Raw genomic sequence first — 20,524 nt, 5'->3', positions numbered from 1 at the left:
GGGCCTCCTGAGCGTGTTTTAAACTGGTTCTGGAATCGGGGGCTTAAAGCAGAAGTGCTGAGTTGAGTCCTCCCTGAAGAGAGAGAGGCAAGTGTGACCTTCTTACTGGTGACCCCAAAGCAAGGCCTCGGGCCAAGGACAGGAAGGAATGTGACTTCTTTGAAAAGCCATCTTGACAACCCAAGTCCTTCCGCCGGGCCGTGGCACAGGAGGCAGCCTTGATCTCCTGGCCGGTGTCCCTTGCGGGAAAAGGACCAGGTGCCTCCAGAGGGCACATGCTTTGGATGTGTTGTCATCATTCTAAAGGGGACTTCCTCGTTTTCTAACACTGTAAGATGTTCCATGTTCTTCTTGTCCTGGGAATCAGAGAATCCTCCAAGAAGCCTTGGTTCTTTTCAGTGGAGAATGGGATTTAGACACCAATATCCGGGTGCCGGATGTGCTCGTTGCTGTCTGATGTCATTGCTTTTAGGCCTTCTCAGTGGACAGAGCTGGGAAACATGTACACGTGTATACATGCACACATGCATGCATGTACACGTGCATACATGTACACACAGTCTGCATCTACTTCTCTATCTGCACATATATTAAACACCCTGAGCTCACACCTGCATCTCCAATCCCATTTTCACCCACCGCAGGTTTCACGCTGACCTTCTCCCTTTCTGCGTTTGCAACCCCCCCTCTGACAGAGACAAACCCACCTCCCGGGTTCATGATACACTTCTCCTTTGCGTAATGCTGTGCTACTCGGAGAGGAGTTTCAGAACTGCTCATCCATGCTCCCGTCCAAAGCAAACTTACTAACCACAGGTCCATATTTGTTTACGATTCTTTTATTTGTGTCTTTAGCCTCAGGGTATAGAGTCAAAATATGTGTCCAGAGTGACTCGGACACTTGAGATTTTGCCCTCCCTCCTTCGGTGGGTGTGGTTTTGATATTCACTCGAAATAGAGTCGTGTTGATTTGTTTCCATCTGTAATCAGTTTAGGGTTTTTGCTGATCCTTGTTGGCGTTATCATTATCATGTGTGAAGCGGTGACTTGATCCCAAAAGTCAGGACTATATAGAAAGCTGCACTCGCCCCGTCTGCCTCCCTGCCCTCGGCCCTTCCTTTCCGTCCCGTCCATAACCAATCCTGTGGATTCCGGTTGCATTTCCTGTGTATGTGTGTGTGTGTATATGTGTGTGTGTGTGTGTGTCATATGCACGAGCAGACACATGTATATTTTCTCATCTCCCCTTCTTTCTTACCCAGGAGGTGGCATACTTTCGATGTCCTTCTGAAACTTGTTTTTTCTCTTAATAGTATAATCTGGGAATCGCTCCATATTGGTTCATGCAGATCTTCGTTTGTTTGCTTTCCAGCTCGCCATGCTCCATTGCACGGAAGTACTGCAGTTTACTCAGCCCTTTCCCTGCATGAGTGTATGTGGGTCGTGTCAAATAACTTTGCAATGGAAACTGGTGCTGCCATGAACGATCTGTGCAGATGCATTTTTGACTTGCCAGAGGTGTACCTTCAGGGTGTATTTTTTAAAGCGTGATCATACAGTCAGATGAAAATGCAAATGCAATTTTGTTAGAGATTGTCAAATGCCCTTCCAGAAGAGGGTTGCTCTTTCCAGGCTCTGCCACGGTATGCCGGAGTGCCTGGCATCTGCGGTCTGGCTGACGGCGTGCTGCTAGACTTTGTAATTTTCGCCAGTCTGGGGGTGGGGTGAGAAATGGTGTTTGTTGGTAGTTTTAATTTGTATCTCTATAATAGTGAATGTGGTTTGATAGATTTAAATATTTGTAAGAGTGATTTTAATATATTTTGGTGACTTGTCTGTGCTCTTTACTCATTTCTCTCTCAAATTTTTTAGTCTTTTTCCTCAAATTTCAAAATTTCTTCATATTAAGGACATTAGCCCTTTATCTGTGATGCACACATCACAAATGTTTACTCACAGCTTGTCATTTCTCTTTCGACTTTGTTTATGTTTTTGTAATGCAAATATTTTTAAAAAATCACATAGGCAAATGTATTATTATTTTTAAAAAGTTATATTTGGATTTGAGTCATAATTAGAAAGTTCTTCCTATGCCCAGGTTATAGAGGAATTCATCCACGTTTTCTTTAGTACTTAGAAGATTTAATCTTCTTAGATTTAGGTCACTGAACCGTTTGAAGTTTATTCTTATGTATGGTGTGAGGTACGGATCTAATTTTATCTTTCTTTTCCCAAATAGCTAACAGTTGTCCCAGCACCATTTATTAAAAAGTCTCTCTTTGCCTCAGGATTGGAGATGCCTCCTTTATCACATACTAAACTTCCATGTGTTCTTGGGTTTATTTATGTACTTTTTTTTCTATTCTGCGAGTCTATTTTTCTCTTCATGTACCAGTGTCATTAAATACATTTGAAAGCTCATGGAAATTATTAATAAAAATACCCACTTTACTCTTATAGGCAATTTAGCAGCATTCTGTTAGGTCAAACTCTATGCAGCTGCCACCATGCTATAATTCTTACTCTACAAAAATGCTCCGTTTCATTTGTTCCGACCTAATAGAAGGACATGCCCAGCATCTGGACCGTGGAGAGCCATTTGCGGCTGATTCCAGGAGGGATTTAACAATTCTAGCCAAGTGGGCTTCAGACGACTTCTGAGGAGCTCCTTAATCATTCCGACTTTTTCTTTTCTCTCCTTTCCCCTCTAGTGATAGAGGGTCGTGGGGTCACCGACAACATCCAGAGGTTCTCCTCGCTGCCGCCTTACCTCCCGGTGAGCTACCACATCCTCCGAGCAGAGACGTCCTTCTTCCTAAAGGACGCCACCCAGGACCTGCTGCGCAACTCCAGCCTGCAGACCCGCGTTGAGTCCTTCTTCACGTACCGAGCCAAGCAGCCCCCGGCGGTGAACGCCAGCTATGGGCCTTTCTCCGTGGAAAAGGTCGTGCCTCTGGACTTGATGTTGCCCTCGAGCGTTTTAGGTGCATCCGGCAAGTTTGGTTTTGACTGGAAACTGAAAGCCTACATCCTGCGGGAGAAGGTCTACCTGAGCCGGCCCAAGGTGCAGGTCCTGTTCTACATCGTGGGCAGAGACTGGGGCGACCACAGCGCCGGGGAGAAGCTGCCGTGTCTCGGGGTCTTCGCCTTCCGGGAGACCAGAGAGGTGAGGGGCGGCTGCCGGCTGCAGGGGGAGCTGGGGCTGTGCATGGCCGAGCTGGAGCTGCTGCCCGGCTGGTTCAGTCCCCCCACGGCGGGGCCCGGGAGGAAGAAGTCGGTGGACCAGCCGGAGGGGAGCCTGGTGGAGCTGTATTACACCGTGCAGCCGGGGACCGAGCGAGGGGATTGTGCCGGGGGTGACTTCAGGAAGGGCAACGCCATCCGCCCAGGAAAGGATGGGCTGGGGGACACCACGTCCCGCCTGCAGAGGATCGGCACCGTCAGCCTCTTCCGGGCCCAGGACAGCGCCCAGCTCAGCGAGTTGCGTCTGGATGGCAACGTCGTCATCTGGCTGCCTTCCCGGCCGGTCAGACAGGGGGACGTGGTCACTGCCTATGTCACCATCTCCAGTAATTCCACCGTGGACCTCTTCATCTTGAGGTAGGTGCCCAGCCTGGCCCCTCTGGCCGTCTTTGGCACGCCTGGTGTGAGACTGGGCTCCGGGCTTGGCGGATGTGCGGGAAGAGTCGGTTTCCACTACCTTCGGGGACCCTTGAGGCTGACAGCGGGAGCCAAATTGTGCACCTGCCACATGGGCTCAGCCGCTGCCCTTGCACCGTGTGCTGTGGGGGAGCAGGGGGCGGAGGGAGAGCAGAAACTATATCCAAGAGGAGCGAGGCCAAAGTCATCAGCCTCTTTGACCTTGACTCATCCCGTTTGAAAGAGAGTCGTGATTTGTCCTTTGCTCAGGATTCCTTTGCAGATTGCCAGCATGGGCTGCGCGATTGAAAGTCTGTGCAGGGAGCCCAAGAAAAGGCACAGGAGTTATGATATCTCACTGTGGGTACATATATGAAAAGAACCAAGGATAATACATTTTTTTTTAATTTCGAAGTGTTATGGGGATACAAAAGTTTTTGGTTATATGGATGGCTTTTGTAATGCTCGAGTCAGGGTTAAAAGTGTCTGTTGCTCGGATGGTGTTCATAGTACATTTTTTTTTAATTGGGAGAGGTTAAATGTTGCAACTTAGTATCTGGGAAAGCCTACATTCGTGAGTACAGCTTAGCAATGCTTAAAAGAACATGTCCAACAGAAAACTCCTTAGCAGAGGTATTCCACCTCATAAAACAAGCAAACAAACAAAAAAACACTCAAATTAAAACAACAAGGTAATAATCCACCTACCTTCACCTTTGCTGTTTCTGCAAGTAGCACCAAAGTTGTAACAGGGCTGCTTCGTCACTCTGTACAATGATTCTAAAATTTGGTACTGGGGCACCTGTTTTCTGAGGATAATTTATCCTGAGGGAAAAGGCATTTGAAGCAAATCCTCTTAATGTGTGAACTAGGATGTCAAAATAATGAAAAAAAATGGCCTGTGATTTGCTTAAAAAATAAAGATTATAAAAATAAGGATTTTTTTCCTAGTATAGTTAAGAAGGACTTAGGTTATAATTGCAACCTGTTAGAATGAAAAATTATGTTGAATGAGCTTCTTGGAAAAATATTTTCAAAATACAACAATAGCATGTTATACCAGATTTCAATTTTGTTTACATTTTGTAATATGAATAGAAAGATGGTCATTTTTAAAGTCTTGTTTTTACAAAAAGCGTTCAGAGGTTTCAACTGGTTTCTCAAAGTGTTTCTTAGGCCTTCAGATTCAAATAATTGTCTTCTGAAGTATCGGTCTTGTCATCAGCTTTATCATTTTTCTTTTAATTTTTATGTGGACTAATTTTGCAGATCTTCATTTGTTTCTGAGTGTGACGGGAGGAGTTTTATGACCTTCCTTTCAGGGGCCGTTATGAAACCCTACATCTTTTTCAAGATGTGAAGCTCACCATGCGAGGGATTCCCATCACATTTGCACTGAAACCTTCGGGGATCAGCAGGGGACTCACTGACATCGTGGTAGGCTGCCGTTAGTGCATCGGTGGCTCTGTTGAAAGTGTCTTAACCTTGAAATGCAGGACCAGGAGGGTCAACATTCAGGCAAAAGGACCCAGGTCTGCTTCCTCCCGTCGTGGATGAGGAAGGGTAGTGATCTAGGAGATCCGCGTCTAGTATTTTAGTAAGTCCCTTTGCCCTCTTAGTTTCAGATCATTCAATCGTAAAATAAATACATCCAGCCCTGGCTTTGAAACTGGAGACAGAAAGACAGGGAACTGATATCGTTGTTAAGGAGTCGGAGAAGTTTAGAGTCATCCTTGTCTTTTCATTTGTGCTTTGTTAACTTCCGTCGTCAGAAAATGCAGGCTCTGCGGTCTACCTGGGGTGGGTGTGAGCCGAGCCGCCAGGGTCCCCAGCTCTAAGGCTCACGGTGCGCCGCCTGCCCTTGGGAGGCTCAGGACTGGCTCATTGGAGATGAGGAGCTGTTGCCTGTTTGTATCATCATGCAGACAGGCATGGTACGGAGAACTGCCGTCCTGCAACCAGCTGACCTCAATGCTAATCTTATCTCTTCCACTCACAGCCTGTGTGACTTTAGGCAAGTTACCTAACCTCTCGTATGCCTCAGTTTCCTAGGCTCTAAAGCGGATATAAAGATAATAGCTGCTTCCATAAGGTTGCAGGGATTCCATGGGCTGATATTTGTTTGCAAGTTGCTTATAATAGCATCTGGCATGTTGAAGTTCTCTATGCATGTTGAATATTACTAACAGGGCTGTTTTTAAACATCCATCGAAACTTCAGGGCCGGGCGCGGTGACTGACGCCTGTAATCCTAGCACTTTGGGAGGCCGAGGCGGGTGGATTGTTTGAGCTCAGGAGTTCAAAACCAGCCTGAGCAAGAGCGAGACCCCATCTCTACTAAAAATCGAAAGAAATTAATTGGACAACTAAAAATATATAGAAAAAATCAGCCGGGCATGGTGGCACATGCTTGTAGTCCCAGCTACTCGGGAGGCTGAGGCAGGAGGATCGCTTGAGCCCAGGAGTTTGAGGTTGCTGTGAGCTAGGGTGACGCCATGGCACTCTAGCCCAGGCAACACAGTGAGACTCTGTCTCAAAAAAAAAAAAACAAAAAAAAAACTTCAGTAAGCACTGGATTCTATTTTAGCAGTAACAGAACATTGTGCCTTGCACAAAACAACCCCCACCAGGTTTGTTCTCCAAGCTGCACTGATTCCCGTTTTGCTATGTTTGTGGGCATTGCCTTCAGCTAGGCAATGTCATGGAGACCTTTGAAGAGCTTAGCATCCAGCTGGCCAGCAAAGGTAGCGCCTCTGGAATTTAGTCCTGCACAGAGCTGTCTTTGCGAATGGCAAACCGTCCTGAGCATCGTGGGGCTGCATAGTGTTCACATGCTCCGTGCTCCGTTATCATTCTGCTCTTCAGTTCCACAAGGAGAAGTCTTGGTTCTCTGTTAGCACGCCTCCAACACTCCAAGAGCACCTGCTAATCCTGCTTTTTTGGCAAAAAGAAAGATGGGCCTCTGACAAAGCTATGATATTGGGAGAGAGCTTAGACTTTTGGGGAGTTTTTGTGGGACAAATAACCTATATAGAAACTTGGCACGAGCCTCCTTTGCAGGATCATTTTCACAAGTGACACTCATCTGTAGGCAAACAGAGGCAGCCTGGATTTTGTCTGCAACTTAATGAATTGAACTCAAAAGCAACCCTTGCTTTAGGGTCCAGTTAGTCACTGAAACTCAAAAGTCAAGGTGTAGAAGATAGAACCTTTGTTTCCTATATCCATAATGTTATTCTGGAAGCCTATTTTGGAAAACAAAAAATAAATAATTACCAACATAAATGAAGAAATGCATGTGCAGATGTGTTTCACAAATACTCATAAGCATGTTCCGTGTAAGTCTGTCTATCTCTCTGCCCATTGCTGTGTCCCCAGCCCGTGGCATATGGCTTAGCTGAAAATAAAGTCCCAATAAAAATGTGTTGCATTGATGCAAAACCAAATAGATAATATCAAACCTATATCAAACCTATGTCATTTGTTGCATGGATTTATTTTTTCATGACTGACTAGGAGGTTTCTTGAACTAAAGATCGAGATTCCCAAGTGCAAGCACAGGAACCCTTCACTATTCCAAGGACGTTCCAAATATATTGAGGATTGGGATCCTCAGTTGTGAAAATCCCTGTTGTCATGGCCGTGTTCCTCGGTGCTCCGGGAGACCTCAGAACGCTGAGGAAGAAACTTCTTCCATGTGACTGCTTCCCCGGCACCCAGCTTCACACTGCGTTTGCAGAATCACTCCACGGTTGAATCGATGCTCTTGTAAGTCAAGTTGCAGCTCTTAGGTAAATAGGTCAGTTTTGACCCCGCAGGTCATTAAAGAGAAGACTTGAGGCGACCATGAACCTCTCAGCCTTGTCAGTGAGCAACTGAAATTGATACCTAAGGAAGCAACGGTGGTGATCACGCGTCCTCTCCAATTCACATAAGCTTAATTGAAATGTGTAATTTGTAGACATGGAGCAATTTGTTCTCCACTTGTAACCGATTCTGAACCCTGCATTAGGGATGCTAAGAGAGTCATAAAGAATCTTTCCCGACTGGGAGATTATATGTTGCTGCTAACGTGAATTTATGCGTACTAAATAGACGCCTCCCATGTCTCGACATAATAAAGGAGGATGATTAGCATAGGAGCTGGCTTCACCTATGCCAGGGTTTCTCAGCCTCACCACCGCTGGCATTTGGGGCCAGGTAACTCTCTGTTGTTGGGGCTGCCCCGTGCATGCTAAGAGGTTTAGCAGCGTCCCTGGTCTCTCCCCACTGACACCAGGAGCATCTTGATCCCTGCTCCAGCTGTGACAACCAAAATGTCTCCAGATATTGCTAAATATTCTTTGTTGGGTGCAAGATCACCCTGGTTGACAGCCAGGGGTCTACATCCTTGATATGCAAAGAGTATAGACACCCAATGACCTGTGATATTGGGTCCTTGTGATGCTGCTCAAGAATAACTGAGGATGGAACAGCAATTTACGTTGCTTCTTTGTCCTTCGCTGGGCCGGTTTCCTGTGCCCAGACAGATCATGGAGACTTCAGGATGTACATCCTAAGAGATGATTTTTTTTTTTTTAAAAAAGAATAAAACACTGTGAAGTAAAGAGGTTGGTCTTCCCTGAAGAACAAAGACAGCACAGGGGAGAGACTATTCTAGCATCCAGTCTTTAATGACCTTCGCTTTGTAGAGGCAGGTTCACAAAATAAGAGAGCAAGGAGGTACTCCCAGCTGGGGTGCAGAGTGGTGTTTCCATTCTTTCCCAGCTGTCGGACATGGGACCTGTGCATTCGTTAGTTCTGTCCTGGTTTGCCTGGTGGGTGGGGCACTGTCATTGTTGGTAGTGACTAAAGTTCTCCCAACCCAGTCAACACAATGCCGCCTGTGCTCAACAGCAGCGGTGTGCTCCCGGCATGTTCCAATAAATAAAATGCATAAAGGGTGGATGCAGGGAAGAAAGCTCTTAAAGAGTTGTGCTAAAGCAGCTTGTATGCAGGGATACTGAGAGAAGTATTATTTTTCCAAGCAGGATGTGGCTTGTAGGTGGATTCATTTCTAGAATCTAACTATATGACAAGAGAATTCAGGTAGAATAGGAAAACTGGCTCTCACCTTTAAAGGGACTTCGTGAGGTTAATCCGTTGCAGACAGACCTAGCTCCTAACTAGCCCAGGGCAGAGGGCAGAGTCACAGGTCCCCACTGGTGCATGGGAGGTGGAGGGATTCATGGAACACGTGTGTCTTGATGGATTGAAGCCAGTGGTGGGTCCTCAGAATTGAGTCCACTTGTACACAACACACACACACAATTGCACAAAATGCACAAATGCTCAGAGCAGCATTATGCATTATAGCTAAACACCAAAACTGCCATCACCTGACAAAGGAACAAGTGAAATGTGATCTATCTGTACCATGTTATGTTACTGTTCAGCCATGAAAAGGAGTGAAGTTCTGATCATGCTACAATATGCATAAACCCTAAAAACAAGATGCTGAGTGAAAAAAAGGCTAGACACCAACAGTCATGTATTGTATGATGTCATTTATATGAAATACCTAGAACAGGCAAATCCACAGAGACAGAAAGCAGATCAGTGGTTGCCAGGACCCGGGGCAGCGAGTGCTAATGGGTGTGGGGTTTCTTTTTGGGGTGATGAAAATATCCTGGAATTAGGCTTGCCCCGAGTAATTGTAGATGCTTCCTTTGCAACCTGGCAAAGTAGACCCCTCACGAACAACCTGGCTGTGCCCAGACCCAGCGTCAGGAAGAGGAGACCCTGAAACACAATCGAGTTCTCATGGACTCCAACACTTGGAGCTAATTCAGAAAATTCTGGAAACTCATTTTCCCACACTCTAAAATTCATTTCCCCTGTCGAACGTCTCCAAAGGAAGGGTTTGTTTTCATTTTCTCCAGCTTGTCATTTTAAATGTATTCTTCTGGAACAGAGAGGAGGAACAATTTTCTTTCTGCTTGGGAAGAAGCGAAGAAATAATGTTTCCCGCTCCGTCCCCGGCCCCTCCCCGGTCCCCACAACACATCTGGGTTGCCAGGCAGCCCGGCTTCCGCGAGGCAGTGGAGAGCGATTTTACTGTTGTGGGAAACATTGAGACACAAAATTGACTCCAGCTCTGTGAAAAGAGACAGGAACCAGAACCCTTCCGACCCGAGTCCTGCCCTCTTTCTTCCACATTCGTTAACCCATTTAAAAGTCATCTTCGTCTTCGAGTTCCCCAAATCACAGCGCTGTCTGTTGTAAACAATTTAACACAGGAATCGATGGCCCCGTGACATCGGTCCCTCTCTATCTGGTGGTCTAAGGTGGCCAGGAATGTTCGCAGACAGAGCGTTCAGTATTTGGGAGGGATTTTTAGATACTCACGTGCTCCCACTTGGTTTGGTGTCATTATCATTAACTCCAGCGTTCCTAAATATCAGAAATCTGAACCACGTATGTCTTAAAATCCCAAGCGTTATTAGCTGAATTAAAATCTTGGGGGGAGAGAGAGAGCGAGCACATACCTGTTTCAAAAGGGTTCTGATTGCATCCCCCCCCCTTGCTTAAAATCTTTTCTGGAATCTCCTTGCTGCCTCAGCTCCCATTTTCTGTGTTCCTGGAGAAGTCATCTGGGGGGTAAGGACTAGGGATGATGCTAGATGTTCTACAAGACACCTCACCCACAGAGAATAGTCTAGCTCCAAATGCCAATCAACAGTTCTGGGATTGAGAAACCCTGAGCTGAACAAATGGTAGATGACCATGGCCACAGGTTATAACCAATTGTTCCTCGGGCTTAAAAGCCCGCCGTGATTCTCGGTGAATCACGAATGTGCCCATGAACGTGGGACAAGAGCTGTCTGTCTGTTTTGACCCTAACAGCCTTGCCTGGCAATGCGAGGAGCTCTGTTTCTGTGAAATGTGCCTCCCAGATGTTGGCTGCAGATAATACGTCCATAAGCCAATGAAATCAAGGCCAGTTTTCATGTCTACCGAAGAGCAAGGCCCTAATCTAGTTAGTCTATTCTTTGTAATAACTATATCTTAATAGCCCTTCTTTAAAAAAGAAAAATAACGGGAAGCAAAGGGCTTTGATGACATCAGAGAGGGATGTTCAAAGACAGAGCCCAACCTTGACAGCATGGCGGAGGGAAGATCTCTAGTCATTTCGTTAGGCGCTAACGAGCGCTTCCCAAAACAGCCCTCATAGGCACGTGACTGGCTCTCGAAAGTGATGGATCAATGTCAGCGTTTCTCAGATGGAAGAGCTAAGGACTGAGTCCAGTTGACACACTCGATCATGCCACCCTGAAGTGCACAGTGCCCACAGTTCCGGAACTGCTTCTGGTTCGGAGCTGCCTGATTCATGAATCTTTGTTTTGTACAAATAAACTCTTTAAAACTTATTGTGCCTCAGCTTACCTTTTAAGACCTTTAATTTTTGAAGTAGACAAAAAATTTGGAACTGTTATCAGGTTTGTTCTTATTGCAAAAAATTTGATAAAGTTTTCCCAAAGAGTGTCAGAGGGGACTTGGAGTTAAGTATCGGTGGGACCTTAAAAGGATCCTTGAGCTCCGAGAGAAATCCCTGAGCAATTTGCAAAATCAGAAAGGAAATCAATGGATCTCTTTTTTCTGTCTCTGGATAAAACATAAGGAGGAAGCAAGATCTCAGAGTTCTCCTGAGCTCAGCATGGTAGGACAGAGCCGTTGGGTAGACATGGCTGTGAGATGACTAGACAAAAAGACCTCAACCCCACACAATTTCCTACGTTTTCTGTGTTGTATAAAGGGACGCAGAAGCAACTGAGAGAGAATGCTGACTTTGTTGTCAGGTTACAGAAGACACATCCATGGGTTGCTGGTGAAGTGGCTCTGCTGATTTGGGAATATTCCTTTAAGATACACGTACCTGGATATCAACGCCGACAGCCAGCAGATGCCAGCGTGACTCAATGCCATGAGCGCTGGATGCCCAAGCCCCACAGAATGTAGATCCTCCTCTAGGGGTGGGGGTTCATCAGCTGGAGTGCTTTCAGCTGCAGTTAACAGCCCTGCACCAATAGGAGCTTAAACCAGTGGTTCTCAGACCTGAGTGGGGGGCTTACTAAAGCAAAAAGCTTCTGACCCCACTCTTAAGAGTTTCTGACATGGGAGAGGTGAGAGTGGAGCCAGAGAATTCATATTTCAAACAAGTTCCCAGGTATAATTGTGGCTGAATTGTGATGAATTATGTCTCCCAAAATTCATATGTTTTGAATACCAAATACCACATCAGTACCAGCAAGTGTGGCTTCCTTTGGGATAGAGTTACTGCAGATGTCATTGGTTAAGAGGAGGTCATACTGGAGGACCCCTAAACTGATAAGACTCATGGAAGACAAAGGCAGAGATTGGGAGTGCCAAGGATTAACAGCAAATCACCGGAAGCCCTCAGAAGGAACCCACTTTGCCAATACCTTCATCTTGGACCTCTGGCCTCCAGCGCTGTCAGACAAAGCATATCTGTTGTTTAAACCACCCAGTGCACATGGTACTTTGCTATGGGAGCCCTAGGAAACGAATGCCTCAAGTGCTGCTGCTCTTGCTGGTCAAGGGACCCTATTTTGAGAACCAGTGGCTCATAATATAAGCACATTAATTGTGTACTGAGCAAGGAGCCTGGGTGTAGGCTGCCCAGGAGGGATTCAGCAGCCCCATGCTATCACGAACTCAGGATTTTCCCATCATGCTCCACTGCCTTCCTCAGGACTTACCCACAATGCACCGTGGCTCACAAGATGGCTGCTACCACCATGAAGATAAATTTCCCGACTGCGAGTGGCCCGTGCAGGAAGGAATGGGGCAAAGATAAAAAGATGAAAGGCTATCTCCTTATATGGCTCTGCCTTCCCGGGGAGGGACATCTTGGCCACAAGCCTGGCAGCAGAATTCCCATTACGTCACATTGGCTAGAACCGGGTCCCATGAGCACCCTTAGACCATCTCTGGCAGAGGGGAAAGGCAAATTATGCTATCATAAGTTATTTCTTTTCTGTCCTTTTTTAAAAAGTCTGATCTTATTTATTTGTTACTTTTAGAAAATTTTATTTCTGATGAGACTCAAGAGTAGAAACCCTAAGAAGGGACAGCATCCATCTCTTGGAAATCTGTTTCTGATATTTGTCCTTGGCTTGTTTCATTCTCTTGGTCAAAAGCTTAGTGTATTCTGTGGTCTCTTTGCATTTTTCTTAGTATGTTGTTTTTTTCAGAGTAATACACTGACATTTGTGTCCTAGGAAAAATGAAATAACAAAATGCTGAATCTTGGGAGCTTTGGTCCTTGGTTTCTCATCTTCTTTGTTTGGAGGCTTTCTCAAAACAGACTAGTGGAAATCATGTTCTTTGAAGAGATTGGAAAGATTTCAGATTCTGTTAGCTCGTTTAGACTTTATGTGTCCAGGCACAGTAGTATCAGTCAGTCCAGGAAGATCCTTCTTAAACCCTCTGCTATGGTTTGGATGTTTGTTCCCTCCAAGACTTGTCAAAATTTGATCCCCGGTGTTGGAGGGGGGTACTAATGGGAGATGTTTGGATCACGGGGTGGGTGGATTCCTCATGAATAGATTAATGCCCTGGTAGAGGGTGAATGAGTTCTCACTCTGTTACCATGAGAACTGGTTGTTAAGAAGAGCCTGGAGCCTCCCCTGTCTCTCTCTCTTGCTTCCTCTCGCCATGTGGTCTTGTGCACAGGCCAGCTCCCTTCACCTCCCTTCACCTCCTGCCATGAGGCCCTTGCCAGATGCAGATGCCCAATCTTGAGCTTTTCAGACCATCAGAATCATGAACGAAATAAACTTTTTTTTCTTTATAAATTACCCCGTCAAATATTCTGTTATAGCAACAAAAATGAACTAAGACGCCTCTCACTTTTTTTATTCAGGTAGAATTCTCATAACATAAACTAACCATTTTAAAGTGATGAATTAGTGACATTAGTACATTCACAAGGTTGTGCAACCGCCACTTCTATCTGGTCCCAAAACATGTTCATCATCCCAAGAGGAAATCTCATACCCACTAAGGACTCACTCCTCCCTCCCCTCTCCCCAGAGCCCCTGGAAGCCACCAATCTGCTTTACAGCTCTCTGGACCTCCTGTTTTGCACTTCCCTCTACCTTGTTTTTATTTACAACAACCAAGTGGAGAACACTCAGATTAGGATGCACAGTGCAACCCCAAGCAGATATTCCATTTTTTTTCTCCCATTCTCCTGGGTCTCCAACAGGAGTGCCCCTCATCCAGTACCAGGTGGACAAGGTCGAGATACCCTGCTTCGTGGGGAAAACTTGTTGGTTGTTCTCACCACTGATTCGGACCCCAAAAGCCTTCTGCATTTCAGCAGGGTGTCAGCAGCAACTTCTGTGACCATGCGCTTCTCATAAAAGGTACAGAGTTTTCATTCATCGTCCACTCCAATGAGTTTCCGGCAGCCATGCACTGGGAAGGAGATGTTCATCTTCATCCTGAAGCAGCTACTTCCCTCCACAGTACCATGAATCAAGAAAATTTGAAAGTTATTTCTTGTTCATCCCCTGAGGCTGGATACATGCTGCCCAGATGACACCAAGAGTCACTTAGCCAGAAAGATGAGGGGATACTTGTCACATAGGGAATGAGCAGTGCCTCCCATAGAGGATACTATCAACTCACTGAGACTGATCTCTACCATCTTTTGAGATAATGGCCTGAAAGAGAAATTTTTGTTCAATTACTGGGAGAGGGGTGCAAACTCTGAGTGTGTAGAATGAGACCTGTACCCGTTAGATTTACTAGCTAGAGAAAGAAATTGTCTAGTACTTGACAGTGTGTTTGGTGAAGGTGGTGTCTGTAGTCAATTCACTAATACTTTACACCCTAAATACTTCCACACAGTGTGTGAAGAAGAACCTTTCTTGTCTCAGCAGGACGAAGCAATGATGCTGCTACCGGTTCCCAGTGCAGCCTACTCAAGGCCATTTGGGGACCCAGAGGCCATCTCTCCCAAGGACTGTTTTCATCTTTCCTCTCTGCAGCTGACTGGAAGGGAAAGGGGGCCAAGGGGAGGGTGAGATTGGATTTGACGGCGCCCCTTACAGCGAGGGAAAGGCAGGCAGTGTGGACAGGAGGAGCTGATGATGGGACAGCAGAATGAATGATTTTTTGTGATGCTCCTGGTAGTTTGTGATCAGCTGTAGAGAACAATCAGGTGGGACTGTGCCCTTTGAGGGATCACTGCCTGTTCCAAGCCTCCCAGAGGGACCTGTCTGGCTGCTTCGTAGAGTATGTTGCACCACATTTTGCAAAACAACGTTAGAGCTTTTGGTTTCCTCTTTCTGGTGGGAGGTCTCATTTGAAGGGAGAAATAAAATTGTCTACTGATCGCTCTTTCTGAGATCCTTATGAATAACCACAGTTTGAAATGATGGCCTTGGCTAAGAGCGTTTCTCTCACTCTCCTCTCCTGGACTTTCCGTGTTGGAGTCCGGGGCTGACTCTGTCTCAGAGGTCGCACAACTAGCCGCCTCTGACCAGATCAAACCCACAGTTGTGTTTTGTGTGGTGTCTACAAGACTTTACAAATAAAATCAATTAGTTGCTCTTTTAGCTGTAGTTCTTAGTTGCGAATAGAGTAACAGAAGGTGCTCCAGCTGGGTTAGGCGGAACAGGAGTGCAGCAGAGAATCTCAGGGAGTTCACAGATCTTCACAAGAAGTACAGTCAGACCTGCAGAGCCCAGAGTAATGGCTAAACCCTCCGCGGGGACATCTCCAGAGAAGGGACCACCACCACAGCCCCTCGCAGCTGTCACCGGCGACACTGAGAAGTGAGTGCCAGGACCACATCTCTGCTGCCCTGAGAAATCTCCCCTCTTACCCCGGAATACATCCTTTTATTCTCTTCCATCTCAGCATCTCACACGGCTGGATCTGACTGGCTGAGACCTGGTCACCTGACTTCACGGGGCAGCAAAGGAGTCTGGGAAAGTGAGTTTCTGGCTTCTGCCTCCTGAAGATGTTCCCACGAATGGAACCCACTCCCCACGTGTAAGGGCGGCATCCAGAAAGCGCAGAAAATGTCCAACCCAGTTGCCAATGTTTTTATTTTATTCATATTTGCTTTTTTTCCTTTTACTTTTAGTTGACACATAGTAACTGTACATATTTATGGGATATAGAGCAATATTTCTCTCTATATAAAATACATCATGATCAAATAATCGGGGTAATTAGCATATCCATAACATTGAACATCAATCTAGTTGTTAATACTTTTTAAAAAATGGTGAAGTGACAGGAACTAAAAAAGCAGAATGACACATGTAATGCGTGACGCTGGATTCAAAATTGAAAACATGCTACAAAGGGTATTTTTGTAACAATTGAGGTTTTTTTTCTATTGAGGTGAAATTTGCGTGACGTAAAATTCACCATTTTAAAGTCAACGATTCAGTGGTGACTGGTACAGTGACAGGATTGTGCAACCACCACCTCTGTCTAGTTCCAGAACATTCCATCACTCCAAAAGGGCACTCCAGACTCATCAAAACAATTACTTCCCATTCCTCTCTACCACCAGGTCCTGGCAAGTGGGGAGACTTGACTATAAACTCTATATTAAATGATAATTGTCGAATCAGTAAAACCTGCCTTGTATATGATTAGGTCATTGTAGTCACAGGAGAAGTTTCTCGTTCCAGAAGATGCGGGTGGAATGTTTCGGAGTGAGTGTCATGGTCTCTGCTTCTTGCTGTCAGATGGCTCAGAACAAAAACAGACATGCACAATATGCAGAGAGAGCGAGAACAGCAAAAGCATGAATTTAAAAATTTTAAAGTTTGTGAATTTAGCTGGAAGTTAGACAGGCATTTAGGATACTATTCTTTTAGTTTTTCCAGTTTTATAATTCTTTTAAAAAAAATTGAAGAAAAAAATACCAATGCCTGAACCTTATCCTAATCCAATTAAATCAGAATCTCTGGGATGCACCTGGCTATTACCAGGGTTTTAAAATATCTCTTCAGATGATTCTGAGGAATGGTCAGAATTGAGGTCCACAGCCCCAGACTAGCCTGCATCTCCAGCCTCGTTTTCATCCTTCCCTCCTGTCCTCTTTTTGCTCAAGCCTCACTTATGTCCTGTTGCAACATGCAAAGCTCATTCCTACCTCAGGGCCTTTGCATTTGCTGTTGGCTCTGCCCAGAATGCTCCTCATCCTTCTGCCTTCACTAAGTGGGCTCCTTCTTGTCGTTCAGGACGCAGCGCCAGTTGGTTCTCATCCCCATTCACCTTTTTTTAGGCCAGAGAGGAGCTTACCTTTCTGCAGGTTCTCCGTAGGGTTCTATTTATACCAATCTTTTGTCATTCATCCTCTTTGCCCTATCTTGTATGGATTTGCAAACTTGAAAACACCCCTCTGGGCTTCATCCTGAGCCACGACGGTGCCTTTGTGTTCCCCACAGCATGCCAAGGTGCTCCTGCCCAGGTGGGGGTTCCTGGCACTATTAAGGGACACCAGGCACTAGTGGGCAGCAGGAGTCTGGGTCTGGGGTGAGGTCTGCTGGTTTTATAAAGATGCCCTTGGTGTCTGCAGGCAGGGAGAGGACAGACTGGTGATGCAGTGAGTGAGTGTTCAGATTCTCTCATCATCGGTGTTTGAGGACAGCCACCCGGGGGAGACGCCTGGGAGGGGATCTGTGTGGTTGGTGTGGGCAGAACCTTAGCTTCTGGTTTTCAGGTTGGGCCACATTCAGGCAGGTGACTCTTCCAGATCTTCTCTGGCCAAAGACAGTGGCAGCAAATATCTTCCCTGTTTGCTCTGAGCAGAGACTTAGCAACCTCTGCGCAGCCCCAGGTCCTTGGCTCAGATGGTGTTTGATGAGGTCTCCCCCTCCACTCCCTCTTCTGTTGCACTCGAAGGTGATTCGGGCAATTAACTCTGTGAGGGGCGACCATGAGGAAGTGGTCTTCAATCATCATCAAAGAATTCATTAAGAAATTATATTTTTCAGCCCGACAGAGACAGGTGACGCTTAAAGGAAGATGTCTGAACATCACACGGAAGCGTCAGAGCCATGATCTCAGGCTCCTCTTCCCTGAGGTTAACTGAAGCCACTAAGATCATTGCTCTCAAAAGAATTAAAAGTTGCCTGTTTCTGGAAAAGCCTCATGCAGCATTCTGGAACTCACTCACCTGGCATTGCTGCTTAGTCCTTAATTCTTGAACTGTCTCTGAAAAAGCAGGCACAGGCCCGTTGCTATGGAGATCGCTGGCTTTTTTTTTTTTTTGCATAAGAAAATTTAAAGAAAATGTTACATTAAAAAAAAAATACCTACAAGTTTTTTTCTTGCACCCAGATTGCTATCATTTTGGCCATCTAATTTAAACAGTTCAGCAGTGTGCACGTTCCCACTAAATTGAACAAAGAAATAGATTAAAAGAGAGGGTGCAGCTTGTAAGATTGGAGTGGCCTCTTTTCCCCTCCCCATTCTGTCTCCGAGGGCTGCGTGCTCTGGGCTCGCGGCTATTCTCACCGCCGTTTCACGAGGCACTTTCAAAGCCCTCGGTAAGCATTAGGCAGAGCAGCCTTGCAGGTGATGTGATGAGAGTCGTCATTTTTCAAGGTGCTGCTCCTTGGTCCTGGGGTGCCCAGTGAAGGGGCCAGGAGCCTCGGGAAGTCGCCTGCCGGCTTGGGGACAAGCTGTCCCTGCTCCTTGGCCTGTCCCCCATCTCTGGTTGAATGTCCCTGTGGCTGCTGCTGGGACACACTTGTGAAGGGCCCCTCTGAGTGCCTGGTGTTTGCAGGGCCCCCCAGGAGAGCGTCTCTCTCCAAGTTCTGGCACTTGCTGCAAAGTCTGTGCAGTAAGAATGAACACTCCGCAGTGGACTAAATGGTGATAAAAAGCACCCCCTGGGGATTCTACACTGGCTTCTAGAATGCTCTGTCTTCCGACATGCAGCCAAGCCCCTGTTTGTAGAACATGAAAGGAGAAGCCGCAAAACACCAAAGAACCACCATAATTGAGTCATAATGAACGTGAGATAATTAATCTCTGTCGTCTTCAAAGCCGCTGACAACTATAGGGTGCTGCATGTTCCTATATGTCCTTTAATTCCTCCTGACGCTGAGACATTTCTGCTGTACTGTGAAAGAAGAAAGCAAAGGAGGACGTGTGAGGTTGACCCGTAGTCCTATATACACCTTTGGTCAAAACCATTTGCCTTCTCAGCTACGTGAAGGTGACCCTGTTTTCAACAGGTTGATGCTTGATTTTGCCCACGGCCACTGTGAAGTCACTGGCAATTCCAGAGACATCAGACTCACAGGTCAGTGGCTGTGGGGAAGATCTTACCCCTGTCCTTCTTAGGTATCCCTTATTCCCGGAGCTTCTCAAGTCTCAGAACGAAGAAGTTCTGGACCCCGGGCCATGAGGGATGCAGACAGACGCACCAGCCTTGTGGTTGAGTAAGCGGCAGAGAAAGGATGGGTCTCCGTGGAGAAGTGAGATGTCCGTGAGTCAGCACAAGCCAGGAATCCCGTCTTCAATAAGTTTAGTGCCTGCCCTAGAGACCATACATTGAGGAACACCAAACTTCCCAGATCATAAGATGCCTATCTCCTATTTCCCTAAGGCATCTAATTTTCTCCATCTCTTCTATTTAATCATCTATTTAGCAACAGTCTATTGGGTGGACTTAACGGCAACCGTGAAAGAAAACAGTGTGATCGGCCCCGTGAGTAGATTGGCTCTGTGGACTTCTGAATTCGGAGGCCGTCTTTGACCTTGAATTCTTGGACTCTGTCATCGTATCAGGGATGGGGCCTGTGCTTTTTGGGCAGGCTGCCATAGTTCAGGCACCCGCAGCTGCATTCGGCCCTTACTTAAGAAGTGATGCCGTAAGAAATGGCCTTTGTAAAATTAAACGTCCTGATAATACCTTCATACTTTGCCCCTGGGGACTGATTGCACTATTATTTTCTAAAAAGTGGCTCCATAGTTGCAGATATGAATGAATGCAGAGGCTGTAGAATGCAGAGGTCCAAGGAACTCAGCCGAGAATTAGCAGAAATGTCTCCAAATCCAATGTTGAGTTATGTCTCTTTTGCGATTGTCGATTACACACAAAAGGTGCAGGTATCCTAAGCAAAAGCGAAACCGTGGGAATGGTATTAGGCAGTGTGTGGAATGAATGGGGCCAGTAGTTCTTGGGGCAGAGCTAGAAAGACGGGGCTCAGGAACAGCTGCTGCTGTTGTGACAAGTGACTTCTGCTGTCCCTCCTGCCCTGTGTCCACTCGCTCAATAGTCAGATTCCTTGGGAAGAAGCAGGATTGGCTGAGCTTGGTCCTGCACCCTCCCCTGGCTGTCCTGGGGCCACGGAGAGAATATACAACTCTTGTCAGTGCCTCAAAATACTCTCTTACCAAGACTTCATACAACAGGCAAGAGATCATCCCCTCAAAAGAATCTGGTGCCACTAGGGCAGTAAACGGATGATGAGGTCCTAAAACAAATGTTTACTAAGGGAGGGGCTACACTCGATGCCTGATTAGTACATAAGAGATTCATGCAGAGGGATGCAGATAAGTATTTAGCAACAGCTCTCCAGGGAGTGGACAAAAGACAGCCCTTATTTGTCATGTTTGCCAGTTTCTCTGGTGTAAATACTCCCGCTATGAACACTTTCAAGTTATCAGCTGACTCACTGAATTCCTGAAAATTTAACTCACAGCCTTCAGAATCAAGTAAGAATCACCTTGTGCACACGCCTAGACACATGAGCACACGCCTAGACACATGACATTATTTCAGGTGCTTCCTTAGAAAAGCATACTAATATAATCCCTAGAACAAGCCACAAGTAGCC

General features: G+C 46.2%; 1 protein-coding gene across 1 annotated transcript in view; it reads left to right on the top strand.

Annotated features, from left to right (window-relative positions):
* Nucleotides 1–456: 456 nt before the first annotated feature.
* TMEM132C (transmembrane protein 132C) overlaps nucleotides 457–20,524 on the top strand; it is a 157,031-nt gene continuing 136,963 nt past the window's right edge. The window contains exons 1-2 of the mRNA XM_012663444.1: nucleotides 457–490; nucleotides 2,712–3,600. Of these exons, the coding sequence (XP_012518898.1) occupies nucleotides 457–490; nucleotides 2,712–3,600 (923 nt within the window). The remainder of the gene's footprint in view (nucleotides 491–2,711; nucleotides 3,601–20,524) is intronic.

Source organism: Propithecus coquereli, unplaced genomic scaffold, assembly GCF_000956105.1.
Source record: "Propithecus coquereli isolate 6110/MARCELLA unplaced genomic scaffold, Pcoq_1.0 Scaffold81, whole genome shotgun sequence".
In the NCBI taxonomy this organism is placed as follows: Eukaryota; Metazoa; Chordata; class Mammalia; order Primates; family Indriidae; genus Propithecus; species Propithecus coquereli.
Note: the sequence above shows the minus strand (reverse complement) of the source record. Positions and strands in the feature narration are given on the sequence as shown.